The sequence below is a fragment of the Oncorhynchus mykiss genome, chromosome 15, assembly GCF_057628025.1.
Source record: "Oncorhynchus mykiss isolate SJ-2025 chromosome 15, ASM5762802v1, whole genome shotgun sequence".
NCBI lineage: Eukaryota > Metazoa > Chordata > Actinopteri > Salmoniformes > Salmonidae > Oncorhynchus > Oncorhynchus mykiss.
The window spans coordinates 57,744,675-57,759,143 of NC_143036.1; the positions used below are offsets into that span (position 1 = coordinate 57,744,675).

Genomic DNA, 14,469 nt, shown 5'->3' on the forward strand with positions numbered 1-14,469 from the left:
CAAACTGACTCCCTGACCCAACCATCCCAGAACCCTAACTGCCTCCCTGACCCAACCATCCCAGAACCCTAACTGCCTCCATGACCCTACCATCCCAGAACCCTAACTGCCTCCCTGACCCTACCATCCCTTCACCCTAACTGACTCCCTGACCCTACCATCCCAGCACCTTAACTGACTACCTGACCCTACCATCCCTTCACCCTAACTGACTCCCTGACCCTACCATCCCAGCACCCTAACAGAATCCCTGACCCTACCATCCTAGCACCCTAACTGACTCCCTGTCTCCCTGACCCTTCATCCCCAGCACCCTAACTGACTCCCTGACCCTACCATCCTAGCACCCTAACTGACTCCCTGTCTCCCTGACCCTTCATCCCCAGCACCCTAACTGACTCCCTGACCCTTCCATCCCAGCACCCTATCTGACTCCCTGACCCTACCATTCCGGAACCCTAACTGCCTCCCTGACCCTACCATCCCAGCACCCTAACTGACTCCCTGACCCTACCATCCCAGCACCCTAACTACCTCCCTGACCCTACCATCCCAGCACCCTAACTGACTCCCTGCCTCCCTGACCCTTCATCCCCAGCACCCTAACTGACTCCCTGACCCTACCATCCCAACACCCTAACTGACTCCCTGACCCTACCATCCCAGCACCCTATCTGACTCCCTGACCCTACCATCCCAGAACCCTAACTGACTCCCTGACCCTACCATCCCAGAACCCTAACTGACTCCCTGACCCTACCATCCCAGCACCCTAACTGACTCCCTGACCCTACCATTCCGGAACCCTAACTGACTCCCTGACCCTACCATCCCAGCACCCTAACTGATTCCCAGACCCTACCGTCCCGGAACCCTAACTGACTCCCTGACCCTACCATCCCAGAACCCTAACTGCCTCCCTGACCCTACCATCCCAGCACCCTAACTGCCTCCCTGACCCTACCATCCTAGCACCCTAACTGCCTCCCTGACCCTACCATCCCAGCACCCTAACTGCCTCCCTGACACTACCATCCCAGCACCCTAACTGCCTCCCTGACCCTACCATCCCAGCACCCTAACTGACTCCCTGACCCTACCATCCCAGCACCCTAACTGACTCCCTGACCCTACCATCCCAGCACCCTAACTGACTCCCTGACCCTACCATCCCAGAACCTAACTGACTCCCTGACCATACCATCCCAGCACCCTAACTGACTCCCTGACCCTACCATCCCAGCACCCTAACTGCCTCCCTGACCCTACCATCCCAGCACCCTAACTGACTCCCTGTCTCCCTGACCCTTCATCCCAGCACCCTAACTGACTCCCTGACCCTACCATCCCAGCACCCTAACTGACTCCCTGACCCTAACATCCCAGCACCCTAACTGACTCCCTGACCCTACCATCCCAGCACCCTAACTGACTCCCTGGCCCTACCATCACAGCACCCTAACTGCCTCCCTGACCCTACCATCCCTGTGACCTTCTCCAAGCTTAGAGAGTCTGGTTAGTGCCAGTGGTCAAATGCTGGAACCTCCTCCCATACACACTTTCAGCCATTCAGTGTCAAAGAAGCAAACAAGCATCCAGATCTTTCTGGCAGGGGTTCCACTCTGAACACCACCAAATGTCCTCCACTCATATGTGGGGAGTTTGAATGCTGCTCTGATGGGAGTAGCAGTGCCATTGAATCATAGCGTGTATGTGTGTGCGAGTGAGGCTGTGTTCCATGGCTTTCTGATCTCTGATTCTGCTCTGTTCCTGCCTCCTGCCCTGGGACTGAATGGGGCTGTCAGGGTCTGGAAGAAACTCAAAGGGAATAAAGCGCTGGAGGATCACATTCCGTAGCGCTGATCTAACACTTCCTACTGGCCTACTGCTGGAGCACTCACCCCGCTAGCACCCCTGGAAAGCCTGGGACAGCCATACACAGGTGCTAACTGCATACACACGCACATGGACACACACTCACACACACACATTGCAAACCTATAACACCAACACCCTTGCCAAAATGCCCCATCCCTAACAACTCTCCAGCAATTCCAATCACCATCCTGCCCCAGACAGACACAAATACTGAACACCCCATACACACAGTGTGAAGCTAGTCAGTATGACATGCCACAGAGGGTAACAGGCACAAACACTAAAGTGACAGGGCTTTTGTAACGATGGCTCTAGACATGCCAACAATCAAACCGCCCCAGTCACACTCAATATCAACTATGACAGAGTCCTTTGAGTATTATGAGAGGAGAAATAAGGGCAATGTAATGGCTCAGACGTCAAACTTCGGATTCACAATAAGTCCAACATTCAGAACTGTTAGGGTTGTTTCTAGAACTCGGAGTTGCACTCAACAGCTAAACTGAGGCAGTGTGTCTGTGGTGGATAACACATTTGGCTGTGACAGCTCGGTTTCTCTCTGTCAACCACATAGTCAACAAGTCCAACAGACTGCCTGTCTCTGTCTGTCTCCCTCTCAATATCTCTCTCAACACTATCCCTCCTTCTCCCCCCCCCCCCCCCCTCTCCTTGTTTATTTATTATTTTCTTCCTCTCCAAGGGGCCATGACAACTGTTCCAAGAACAATTTCCAAATTTAACCCATAATGGTAAAAGTTAGAAGTGGGTAAGTAGAGCTGATCTAGAATCAGTTATTAGAGGTAGATGGTAACCAGAGAGCTGTGTGGTGACCTGAGGTACTAGCAGCTGATTTGTGATCTATGGCAGCGGTCAATCTTGTCTGAATACAACACACACTTCCTGAAAGACTGAAAAGCAAACACAGTAACTGTGGGATTACCAGAAGATACTCTCACAATTACAGAGCAGTCTGTCATCCAATTGTGCTACCCACATGCACCTATGACACACACACACACACATATGCACAAACACACACTGTTAGTCTTTGTCACACACTCATACACACGCTCTAGCTAGCCCATACAATGTCAAGCAAAGCTATAATGGTCAAGGCATAGGCCACATTTGAGGCAGCTGGGTAATAAATACATTTAAATCCCTCATGTTTGGTTTACCTCAGATTATGTCAGCTGTCATTTTATGGATGCATGAGAGCTGTCAAAGGATGGCTTATCCAACTTGATTAATGGCAGAACTTTTAGGCTATATCAGGGAACACTTTCAGACAACGAATCACTTAAAATAACCCGGGAAATTGATATGCAAACTTGTTTTTCTAAAGGTTCATACAGGTGTCAATCATCTGTGTGGAGCGAAGAGCTGGCATTAAATAAATAAAGCTGCACCCGGGATACTTCTAGAGCACATGGCATGTCCAGCTGACCAATGGGCATTGAGCCTCGAGCTCCTAGCAAGCTCATCTAAATACCTCAACACTAATATCCATAGCAAAAAAACGGTTCACTATTCTTAAGCAGTTTACGATACTTGTTAGTTATATAGGCTGACAACTAAATTAAAATAGGCTCAATCTGCTAGTTATATAGGCTAAGCCAAGGAGTCAGCATCCAATAATTTTGTTGTTAGGTTTGAAGCTAAGGTTGTTGCTCATTAAAGTTAATGAATGACAAAACACAGGCTGCATAGGGAGGGATACAACCATTGCATGCAACTAACACAGCACGGTTTAAAGAAAGCCTATACCATGTGTTTTGATGATGAAATGGCCTTACCCATTGTGGGATGGAACAAAGCTTATCCTTGAATCTTCAATATTCAAGGTTCAAGTAGACTACCTAAAGCACAGGACAAACATTGTACAATAGACAAGTGCAATTCTATCATAACCCCACTTACATATCTGTCCCTCTCCAAAGCCTCCAGGGTAGAAATAAGCCTCTCAGGGTCCTTCAGAAGTTCATCAAATACTTCCAACGCTTCAGTCATCGTTGACTTGTTGCGTTCGTCAGCCGCAGGTGGGTCGCCTTTGAACCGACTCCGTGCCACCATCAGGGTCTGGTAGAAAAGACACACCGCGAACCCTAAGAGCAATAACCGTCCGGAGCAATACCTGCGGCGGAGCGTCCAGAGCCGCGGAAGAAACATTCCCGTTTCACTCCCAACTTTGCTGGCAGAAGAAACATTCCCGTTTCACTCCCAACTTTGCTGGCAGAAGAATAAAGGCATACCATGAGGGAAGATATTTAGCCTATTTCTTCTCCGCGTCCCACTCAGACCTCACACCACTCTGGCCGCTCTCCCGGTCGGATAGAAGGAACACAGAGCAGCGGCGCTATCTGTAGAAACACGCACTTCAGGAATACACAAAGACCTGGAACATTGTGCCGCATTTTATCTTTCAAATATGACCTGGTTGGTATTTCAGAGGGGGGTCCACGGTGTCCAAGAATCGTCACTATGACAAACTCGAGTGATCATTTGTGAGCTGGCACAAACAAACAAAACCTTTTCCCCAACGTTGTTATTCCGTTATTCATGAGAATTAAGTTAGATCAGTGAGCCACAGTCCAACTATCACATCCTTGAACACTGGAGTTTCGAGAGAGATGGGGAAAGTTTCCCCTCTCGCTTCCTTTGGGGAAGAGTGCCCCTCAGATCATTAAAAACATTCTCGAGAAGCAGAACATCATAGATCAGACTCTGCTACTGCGCGCTGTCAGAAAAATGCCATTCCCATTCACAATCAAAGGCACAACGCATGAAAACATCCCGTCAGACACAGATAGAGCCAAACTGAAGTTAGAAAAATGAAGAACTTCACCAAGACTTCAGACCCTGAAATAGGTTACAGACTACAAAGAGGGTTTCCACTATATCCGAGCGCTGGCCGCGCACCGGGGGGCGACTTCACCTGGTCTGGGTTAGGCTACTCTAAGAGGAAAAAGTCAACAGTAGCCGAACTTCCTTTCCGTGCGGACGGCTGGATTACAGTCTCACACACAGGGCTACTGGTTCCGAAAATTAAAACTCCCTCGGGTAAAGAAAAAAAACAAGTGGAGTTTATACCATTGATCAGTTTCAACTGGATAGTTGAGGAGCGTTCTTGTAAAGTAACGGTTTTGAAATTCCACGATGTACATGGAGCGGTCTAAATGCGCACACATGCCTCCTCGGTCGGGGTCGAGGTATGCTCCCCCTCATTCCAAATTGTGGTAAAAGACAGGGCTCACTCTTTGCTATTTGTGGCACACACACCAGTCCTCCCTTGGCTCATTATTTAGAGAAAGGAGTTGGAGCCCTGCTTTGTTTCAGTCAGATGTGGTGAGAGAGAGGCTACTGAAAAGGTTCCCTTTCAGAGCAAGGGCTGAAAACATGTTCCCTTTATTTGGTGAAGTTGTAAGTTCTCCAAGACACCTCAGGTTCCTTCTAAAAAATATATAGCTATTATGGCAGTTTTGTATATAACAAAAAAGTGAATACAATCAATGACCAAATTTGGTACAACCAAATCCCCTTGTGTGTGAGGGTTGCAACACTGCTGGTTTTCATTACATTCCTCGAACCAGGGAATGATTAGACCTGGGACACCATGTAGGTGAGCTGACTCATGGTAAATCAGTGGCATTCATTAATACAATTCCTGCCAAATAAAGAAAAACAGCAGTACATCAGCCCTTGAGGACATGATTGAATAGCCCTGTTAGTACTGCATTTGTTGAGAGGTCAAATGCAATGTTAATGGGGCGAGCAGGTCACCATTAAAACAAAGCGGTGTAATGGGTTAAAAGCTTACTTCATTATTTGATGTTTTAAAAAAAAAACTCTACACCACCTTTACCCCACACACAGAGATGATTTCAAAGATATCCCTTGCTCTCCTTTTGGCAAATCTGAACATAATTCTATCTAAAAACTAAAGCAGGGAGTATCAGTGACTTGCTCAATACGGAGGTGGCCAGATGACGCAGATGCTAAGCTACAGGACTGTTTCACTAGCACAGACTGAAATATGTTCCAGGACTCATACGATGGCATTGAGGCGTATACCACATCAGTCACCGGATTCATCAATAAGTGCATCCCCAGTAATGCACATTGTCCCCAGTGACCGTACGTACATACCCCAACCAGAAGCCATGTATTACAGGCAACATCCGGACTGAGCTAAAGGGTAGAGCTGCCGCTTTCAAGGAGCGGGACTCTAACCCAGACGCTTATAAGAAATCCCTCTATGCCCTCCGACGAACCATCAAACAGGCAAAGCGTAAACACAGGACTAACATTGAATCCTACTACACCGGCCCCGACGCTCATCGGATGTGGCAGGGCTTGCAAACTATTACGAACTACAAAGGGAAGCCCAGCCGCGAGCTGCCCAGTGACACAAGCGTACCAGACAAGCTAAATTACTTCTATTGCGCTTCGAGGCAAGCAACACTGAAGCATGCATGAGAGCACCAGCTGTTCTGGGCGACTGTGTGATCACGCTCGCCGTAGCCGATGTGAGTAATGTTGACCCAGACTGTCTGTTCTGAGGATTATCTTATCTGATTAGGACAAATGTCCTTGAATGTGTAACTGATGTGTGTCCTATGACTGTAACTAACCTTTAAACAGGTCAACATTCCCAAGGCCACAGGGCCAGATGGATTACCAGGACGTGTACTGCGAGCATACGCTTTACTGACATGTTCAACCTGTCCCTGTCCGAGTCTGTAATACCTAAGTTATAAGCAGACCACAATAGTCCCTGTGCCCAAGAATACCAAGGTAACCTGCCTAAATGACTACCGACCCGTAGCACGTCTATAGCCATGAAGTGCTATGGAAGGCTAGTTATGGTGTGCACTTCAACACCATCATCCCAGAAACCCTATATCCATTTCGATTTGCATACCACCCCAACAGATCTACAGATGACGTAATCTTTATTGCACTCAACACCACCCTTTCCCACATGGACAAAAGGAACACCTATGTGAGAATGCTGTTAATTGACTACAGCACAGCGTTCAACACCATAATACCCTCAAAGCTCATCACTAAGCTATGGACCCTGGGACTAAACACCTCCATAGGCAACAACACATCTACCACGCTGATCCTCAACACAGGGGGCCTTCAGGTGTGCGTGCTTAGTCCCCTCCTGTACTCCCTGTTCACCCATGACTGCGTGGCCAAGCATGACTCTAACACCATCATTAAGTTTGGCGACGACACCATGATGGAAGGCCTGATCACAGACAATGATGAGACAGCCTATAGTGAGGTCAGAGAGCTGGAAGTGTGGTGCCAGGACAACAACCTCTCCCTCAAGATGATCAAGACAAAGGGGATAATCCTGGACTACAGGAAACGGAGGGCCGAGCACACCCCCATTCTCATCGATGGGGCTGTAGTGGAGCAGGTTGAGAGCTTCAAGTTCCTTGGTGTCCACATCACCAACAAACTATCATGGTCCAAACACACCAAAACAGTCGTGAAGAGGGCACGATAACACCTATTTCCCCTCAGGAGACTGAAAAGTTTTGGCATGGGTCTTCAGATCCTCAAAAAGTTACAGCTGCATCATCGAGAGCATCCTGACTGGTTGCATGACTGCCTGCTATGGCAACTGCTCGGCCTCCGAGCGCAAGGCACTACAGAGGGTAGTGCATACGGCCCAGTACGTCACTGGGGCCAAGCTTCCTGCCATCCGGAACCCCTATACCAGGCGGTGTCAGAGGAAGGCCCTAAACATTGTCAAAGACTCCAGCTACCCTAGTCATAGACTGTTCTCTCTGCTAGTCTATGCTTCTACCCCCAAGCCATAAAACTGCTGAACCGCTAATCAAATGGCTACCCAGACTATTTTCATTGACCCGCTCCCCCTTTTTTTGAATGCTGCTGCTACTCGCTGTTTATTATCTTGCAGTCACTTTACCACTACCTTCATGTACATATTACCTAAACTATCTTGTACCCCCACACATTGACACGGTACTGGTACCCCCTGTATATAGTGTCGTTTTTGTTGCTGTTTTTAAATATTTTTTTATTTAGTTAATTTAGTAAAAAAAAATCTTAAATCTCCGTTGTTGGTTAAGGGCTTGCATTTCACAGTAAGTTTGTATTCAGCACGTGCGACAATTAATTGGTACATTTTGCAACAGTATAACATTTGTGTCGGTACAACACTTATAAAGCAATCAGTCCACATTGTAAGCCCACTGTGAATCAAAACATTGGTGATTCAACAGCCATCTACATTTTGATTGTGTAGTCAAATACAATGGATACCTAGAGCTATGAAGTGTAACAGTTTGATCAAGAAGAGAGGCCACCGTTGACAGATGAAGCCAGGAAACACGTGAAATACCAAAAGAACTTGATCACTTTATTGGATTTTTTTCTTTCTACATCTCTGGAAACTTTTACACACCATCTCAGTACAGAATGACTAGACACATACACACGCACATACAGAAAAATGTACACTCAGACATACACGCTTCAGTTGACTGATCTTACACTGTACATTCCGAACTCTTCAGCTTTACAGGACTCAACGGTGGAGGGTCACTCATATTCATCCATACTTTACCTGAAATGACCACCGTCCCAATCATCACCCTCATATTTTCAAAGTCATAGTTGCGTTTCATCAATTCGTTTACAATTCAAATTAAAACTTGTAGAGGGGTTGGGTTTTGTAGTCCAATAAACACCCATGGAGTACATTTCCCAGTCTGTGTAATTTTACTGTAATGAGCACTTCTTGTTGCAGCCGTGCTTAGAAGCAGGAAGGGGGGGGCCCTTCCTGTCACAAGGGGAAAGGCGAGGAATGTCTGATGAATGGGGGAGAGAAGGGGTGCACCGAGGCTCAACATTCAGGAGGGGGACAATGGACACCCAACCAGGGTGTGCGGTTTCAGGAAGTCTTGGCTCGTTTTGATTTTCCAGTCAGGTGTCTCATCCAAATATTCCCGCAGGAGACTGACCCTGCAATGACAACCTTTGACCCCACTGTTTTGACCCCTGAGAGGTTACACAGACAGGCAGGTGAATAAGAATACTGTGTGTGTGGCCACAACAGGTACACACACTTGTTTGGGAGGAACTAGTTGATATAGCATTGACAGTTGGTTTTGCGGGGTAAGGGTGTGGAATGGGATAGGGGTGGTCCTGGATGAGGAGCAGGGTAGTAGAGGTGGGGTGTCTATTTGTGCCTGCTGCCTCTCCTCTTCATGGCAGTAGTACACTGGGGGCAGTACCACTTCCCCTTGGGGGCTTCTGTTAGGCCCACGCAGCCGTAGTGGAACCACTCGATGGGGCACTGCACAAACACACACAGGGCACTCAGGTTAGCTCATACCTCATCTCTCATTTGACAAAGTCATATGTGAAAGTAATGTGGTAACAGTTGTAGAACATGAGAAAAGCACTCCCAAATGGAAATGGGTACTTACGTCTTGATTATCACAGCCCACCATTTCTCCATAAGACACCTTTAACAAGAGAGAAGCCATTTTAGTTAACCTGTCAGCTGTAGTTGTGTGCTGTCCAGTGTGAGAGAGTGTCTCTGGATGTGTGTGTACCTGGTTGCAGATGCAGTAGCGGGGCTCGTTGGGGTCGTAGGTCCAGTCCACCTGGTTGTTGGTCTCAGACTCTGGGAGGGCCGAGACCTGCTGCGACAGCTCCTGGGCGAGGGCTGAAGAAGAGGAGCATGACGACAGGGATGAAGAAGAAGAGGAGGACGACGACTGGTGGTTGGAAGACTTGGTGTTGCCCCTGTGGAGGGGGAGAAAAGACAAACAGTTTAGACTAGATCTCCATGTTTCATCTTCATTTATTTATTCATGCTGTAAGGGTGGAGCTGGAAAGCATGGCTGGCATAATGTGGCGTGACATCATGGGACTGGACACTGAAATGATGTTGCGTGATTTGACATCTGTTCATCCGATGTGGGGGGATGCAGGGTAGATTGACACGGTTTAATAAGGCATGAAATTATGTGATATCACTGGAGAAGACCACCAGCTAGGGATTGTCATGCTTGTCTAAGCGTACGGGGGCTGTGCGTGTGCATATAAGCTGTGTCGTACTTGGTCTTGCGTCCGCCGCGGGAGTCGGAGGCGATGGCTGAGCCGGCTGGGGTGAGGGTCTGGGTGAGGGTGTTGGCCAGTGCGGAGGTGGAGTAGGCCCCCGTGGTATCCCGGGAGGTCAGGGAGAACTCCCTCCCCAGCTGGAAGTCATTGTTCTTAATGGCCTCGTAGCTGGCCTTTAGACTGCTAGTCCTCCTGCCCTCCTTCATCTGACATGAAGGGGAGGGGAAGGAAGGCACAGACAGAGAAAGAAGATGGGAAAGGCAGGTAGAGAGAGAGAGACACACATAGCCATGAACAGGGTTAGTTACAGTCATAGGACACACATCAGTTACACATTCAAGGACATTTGTCCTAATCAGATAAGATAATCCTCAGAACAGACAGTCTGGGTCAAGATACTGATACCGATCCCCATCACTTCAGCACACATTTGAATAAATCAGAGGGCCGTGGAGTTGGGTGTAAGTCTGTGTGTGTGAAAAATAATGTTTGTGTTTATACCTGTGCGGTGGCCTGTACAGCCTGCGCTGCAGCCATGGTGATGGCCCCTGCCCCAGCCCCAGGCCCAGCAGGCAGAGAGCTGAGGTTGTAGGAGGCCAGGGGCTGGGACGAGTTCACACTGTACACGTTGTTAGAGGCTGACGTCGTGCTGTTGGTGCGACAGCCCGGTGTGTTCTCCTTGGAGGCGTCTGACGTAAGTGTGGAGAGCAGGGCTTCAGATTTGAACTTCTTCTCTGGGACGTGCTCTGTAGTGTGGTGGCTCGGCTGCGTGGTGTACTTCCTCTCTGTCACACACAAACACAACGTGAATTACTACCTTCATGACCTCACATAGGAAAGCAGCAAATAATCTACACAAACAAAGCTCTTTAGTCAATATACATTTTTCTTCCGACATGAAACAACTTCAAAAGAAAGTCGACCAAACAGCCAAGACTTGTACTTACTCTCCACGGTGGTGTGTGAGTGGACGTGGTGGTTATTGACAGGCTGAGAGGGGCTGTCCATCTCTAGGGATCCTGACAGAGGACAGAGAATGTTAGAGCTGGCTCTCAGTGACAACACTGACAGACACAACAGTTGACTTAACAGGGTCATTTTTAGGTCAATACTGCCCCCCAGCAGGGCTGAAATATCCCGATGGGAAGATTGATACCATCCCACTATCGCAACCGAAACAAGAATAGAAAAAAAGCAGCCCGTCAGTCCAACATTCTGACAGGGTCAAGAGAGTTCACTTCTCTGGTGCAGGGGTTCCGCTAGCGACCCATCTCGACAACATCCGGTGAAATTGCAGATCGCCAAATTCAAAATACAGAAAGAGTCATAATAAACTTCCATAAAAATACAAGTGTTATACATCAGTTTAAAGATTAACTTCTTGTTAATCCAGCCGCTTTGTCAGATTTCAAAAAGGCTTTACGACGAAAATCCTACAAACATTTTCCAGCCAAGTATAGGAGTCACGAAAGTCAGAAATAGCGATAAAATTAATCACTTACCTTTGAAGATCTTCATCCGGTTACAGTCACAAGAGTCCCAGCTACACAATAAATGTTTGTTTTGTTCGATAAAGTCCCTCTTTATATCCCAAAAACTCAGCTTTGTTGGCGCGGTTTGTTTAGTAATCCACAGGTTAAAAGGCTGTCAAAACATGCAGACGAATACATCCTAATAGTACCGGTAAAGTTCGTTGAAACATGTCAAACGGTGTTTATAATTAATCCCCAGGTTGTCTATTGTCTAAATAATCAATAATATTTAAACCGGACAATCGCGTATTCAATAGAAAGGAAAAACAACGAAGGGCGCGCAAACCAGCTCTGCTTGATTCTACAGTCCACTGACAAAACGGTCTCATTCTTCTTCATTTTTCAGAAAACAAGCCTGGAACAATGTCTAAAGAATGTTGACATCTAGTGGAAGCCATAGGAACTGCAATCTGGGTCCTACCCATTTAGATATTCTATGGGCATTCAATTGAAAACTACCCACATCAAAAAAATCCCACTTCCTGGATGGATTTCATCTGCCATATCAGTTCTGTTATACTCACAGACATTATTGTAACAGTTTTAGAAACGTTATAGTGTTTTCTATGCAAATCTAATCTATATGCATATCTTAGCTTCTGGGCCTGAGTAACAGGCAGTTTACTTTGGGCACGCTTCTCATCCAGACGTCAAAATACTGCCCCAAAGCCAAAACAGGATAAGATGAAGGGGATGGGGCTTCTGTGGTGTTGTGATAGACAGATGTGACTCACGTCTCTCCAGAATCTCAGTGATGCCAGCATTGTCAGCCTCCAGCTCCATCTTGAACTTAGCAAGCTCCTGGTCCAGCTTCCTCAGGTGACGGTCCACCTGCAACACACACCCCATTATATACCATACTGTTCATACCCCACAATATAGATGTTGAACAAACACCCCAGGATTTTACACATTTGATATTGATCTATTTCATAGTGAATATTCAAAGACAGAAACATCAATATCTAAATAAACATTAAAAACACTTGAAAAGACTGACATTCTAGTGACTTCCAAATTATTCACATTGTTTGCCTGCCACCTAGTGGCACAGACCGCACAGTCCTGAACAGAACACTTTATATTTTAGTGGTGACATGCACCCACAAATCATCCTACAAAAGGCTACCAGCGATAAAGATTCTCCTCTAACTCCCCTTGTCCCTACCTTTTCATAGAAGTGGTTTCTCATGACCCATTAGACAAACCAGACATCGTTAGACAGAGCTCCATCTTGGCATTCAAATTCCAACTCACCAGATCATAAATCTGATTGGCCAGCTGTACTTTCTCATCTGCATCCTCCAATGCTTTATAATAATCCTGAAACAGAGATAAAGCAGTCAGAGGCTGACACAATGTATAAAAAGAAAAACATTTGGTGAACCAACACGGGCACTTGCTTTACTCTTCTTACTAGCTCCGACGTTGCTGATAGCTACTTTAAGGAAAAATGTACTGAAATGTTGATATATGTTGTCCCACCTAGCTATGCTAAGATGAATGCACTAACTTTAAGTAGCTCTGGATAAGTGTCTGTTATATGACTAAAATGCAAATGACAAAGAAAACTACAAAAAGTGTTATAGTACAGCTTATCGTAAAACATTTATGGAGTTAAAAGAACAAACTGTATTTTTTAAAAGGGAAATATACATAAGACTTATTTGGCACCTTTTTGATGACTCCCATCTGCTCTTCCCTCCACTCTGGCTTGTTCTTCTTTGCATTGACAAAGAACTCATTCACCCTCTGCTCCAACTGGTCCATGGCATCTACAGCAAATGGGAGGGGTGAGTTATCTGGACAGGTGTGTCTGAGGCACACCTAATGATATGGGTTTATACTCTGCATGCATGTGGAAGAATTCATATTGATTTGTACTTCAATGCTGACCAGAATAGCTAATATTACATGCAGTGTCTGTGGACCAGAAGGCTTGTGATTAAAACTACCAGTGAACCCTAAACACCAGTGGTTCCCAACCTTTTCCATTACTATACCCCAACTGAATTTTGCTCTGCCTGGAGTACACACTCATGTGCATTATACCAGTAGGCCTATGGTCTCAGTACCCCCCTAAATTAATATTGGTGCATGTTCTAGTTAGCAAACAGCTCGTGTAAATGTAGCTAGTTATAGTCACATGAAAAAAAAATTATAAGTAGCCAAATGTATAACGTTGATACTACATGTGATGTGTACGCCCCGAATCCATGTCCCCTGTTTTGTTTACATTCAACAAACGTTAGTTGGACCTCTATATGGAAAACAAATATAACATGCTTTTATGTTGTAATTTCTAACCCTAGCTAGAATTATACAAACCCGTTAACTTTCTCAGGTTATTGAAAGTTGCTGCAATGTTATACTAGCCAAGTTCGCTAACACTAGCTGTGTTAGCTATACAAATAAAAACACTGTATTTAACACATTTTTATTTGGCCACTAATTAGTGTTAAGAGTTCAACTCTTATCTACATGAGCCCAAAAAGTGCGAAACTGAGAATGTGTTTTTCAACTTGAAAAATGCTCGCCGGTGAAGTGTTTGTAGACTGTCACGCTGTAACAGTGCATACTCTGAACTTGCAGGTCCATCTCTCTCATTTCCGTAAACCTGTCGCGGAGATCCATGGGTAGCTGCTCGATCACTGCCAGCGAGAAGAAAAAGCGATTATAGGAGTTAGCATGGCTAGGCTAACAGTCCGGGCGCGCTTCGGCTAAAATGATGCACATTTACGACAGTAAATACACAAATAATACCACCCAGACGTAAAATAAACGTAAATACTCACTCTCGAGGTAATCCTCTAGGTACAACATCTTGGCAAATTAGATATTTTAGGCGTTTATGAAAATAATTTGTGTCTTTCAATATGGCGCCGCAAACCGCTGTGTCCCGAAGAAAAAATACCACTGACAAACTGAGGTCAGAGAAAGTGACGTC

General features: G+C 46.3%; 2 protein-coding genes across 5 annotated transcripts in view; both read right to left on the minus strand.

Moving 5' to 3' along the window:
* LOC110490750 (cadherin-like and PC-esterase domain-containing protein 1) overlaps positions 1–5,185 on the minus strand; it is a 66,510-nt gene extending 61,325 nt beyond the window's left edge. For 2 of the 4 annotated variants that reach the window (XR_016486778.1, XM_090200447.1), the window contains exon 1: positions 3,799–5,153. Coding sequence is in view for 2 of the 4 variants with exons in the window: in XM_090200447.1 (XP_090056573.1) it covers positions 3,799–4,047 (249 nt within the window). In the remaining 2 variants the exon portion in view is untranslated. Of the gene's footprint in view, positions 1–3,798 lie in introns of all 4 variants that reach the window. The other 2 variants (XR_016486779.1, XM_090200448.1) reach the window with 2 other exon arrangements.
* A 3,072-nt stretch (positions 5,186–8,257) lies between these two features.
* On the minus strand, positions 8,258–14,469 carry LOC110490329 (inhibitor of growth protein 3). The gene is made up of 11 exons (XM_021563654.3): positions 14,318–14,469; positions 14,102–14,173; positions 13,197–13,297; positions 12,780–12,845; positions 12,257–12,353; positions 10,938–11,009; positions 10,492–10,775; positions 9,988–10,196; positions 9,480–9,672; positions 9,351–9,389; positions 8,258–9,217 (listed from the first exon to the last, which is right to left on the minus strand). The coding sequence occupies exons 1-11, from the start codon at positions 14,343–14,345 to the stop codon at positions 9,101–9,103; spliced, it is 1,278 nt and encodes a 425-aa protein (XP_021419329.1). The 5' UTR covers positions 14,346–14,469; the 3' UTR covers positions 8,258–9,100.

What these genes read in the sequence shown, in the direction of transcription:
- LOC110490329 (XM_021563654.3), bottom strand. Translation starts at nt 14,345, where the DNA reads ATGTTGTACCTAGAGGATTACCTCGAGA. An exon ending in CTCACACACCACCGTGGAGA is followed by an intron (nt 10,776 to 10,937) that starts GTAAGTACAAGT and finishes TGTGTGTGACAG; the next exon opens with AGAGGAAGTACACCACGCAG. An exon ending in CTGTACAGGCCACCGCACAG is followed by an intron (nt 10,197 to 10,491) that starts GTATAAACACAA and finishes CCTTCATGTCAG; the next exon opens with ATGAAGGAGGGCAGGAGGAC.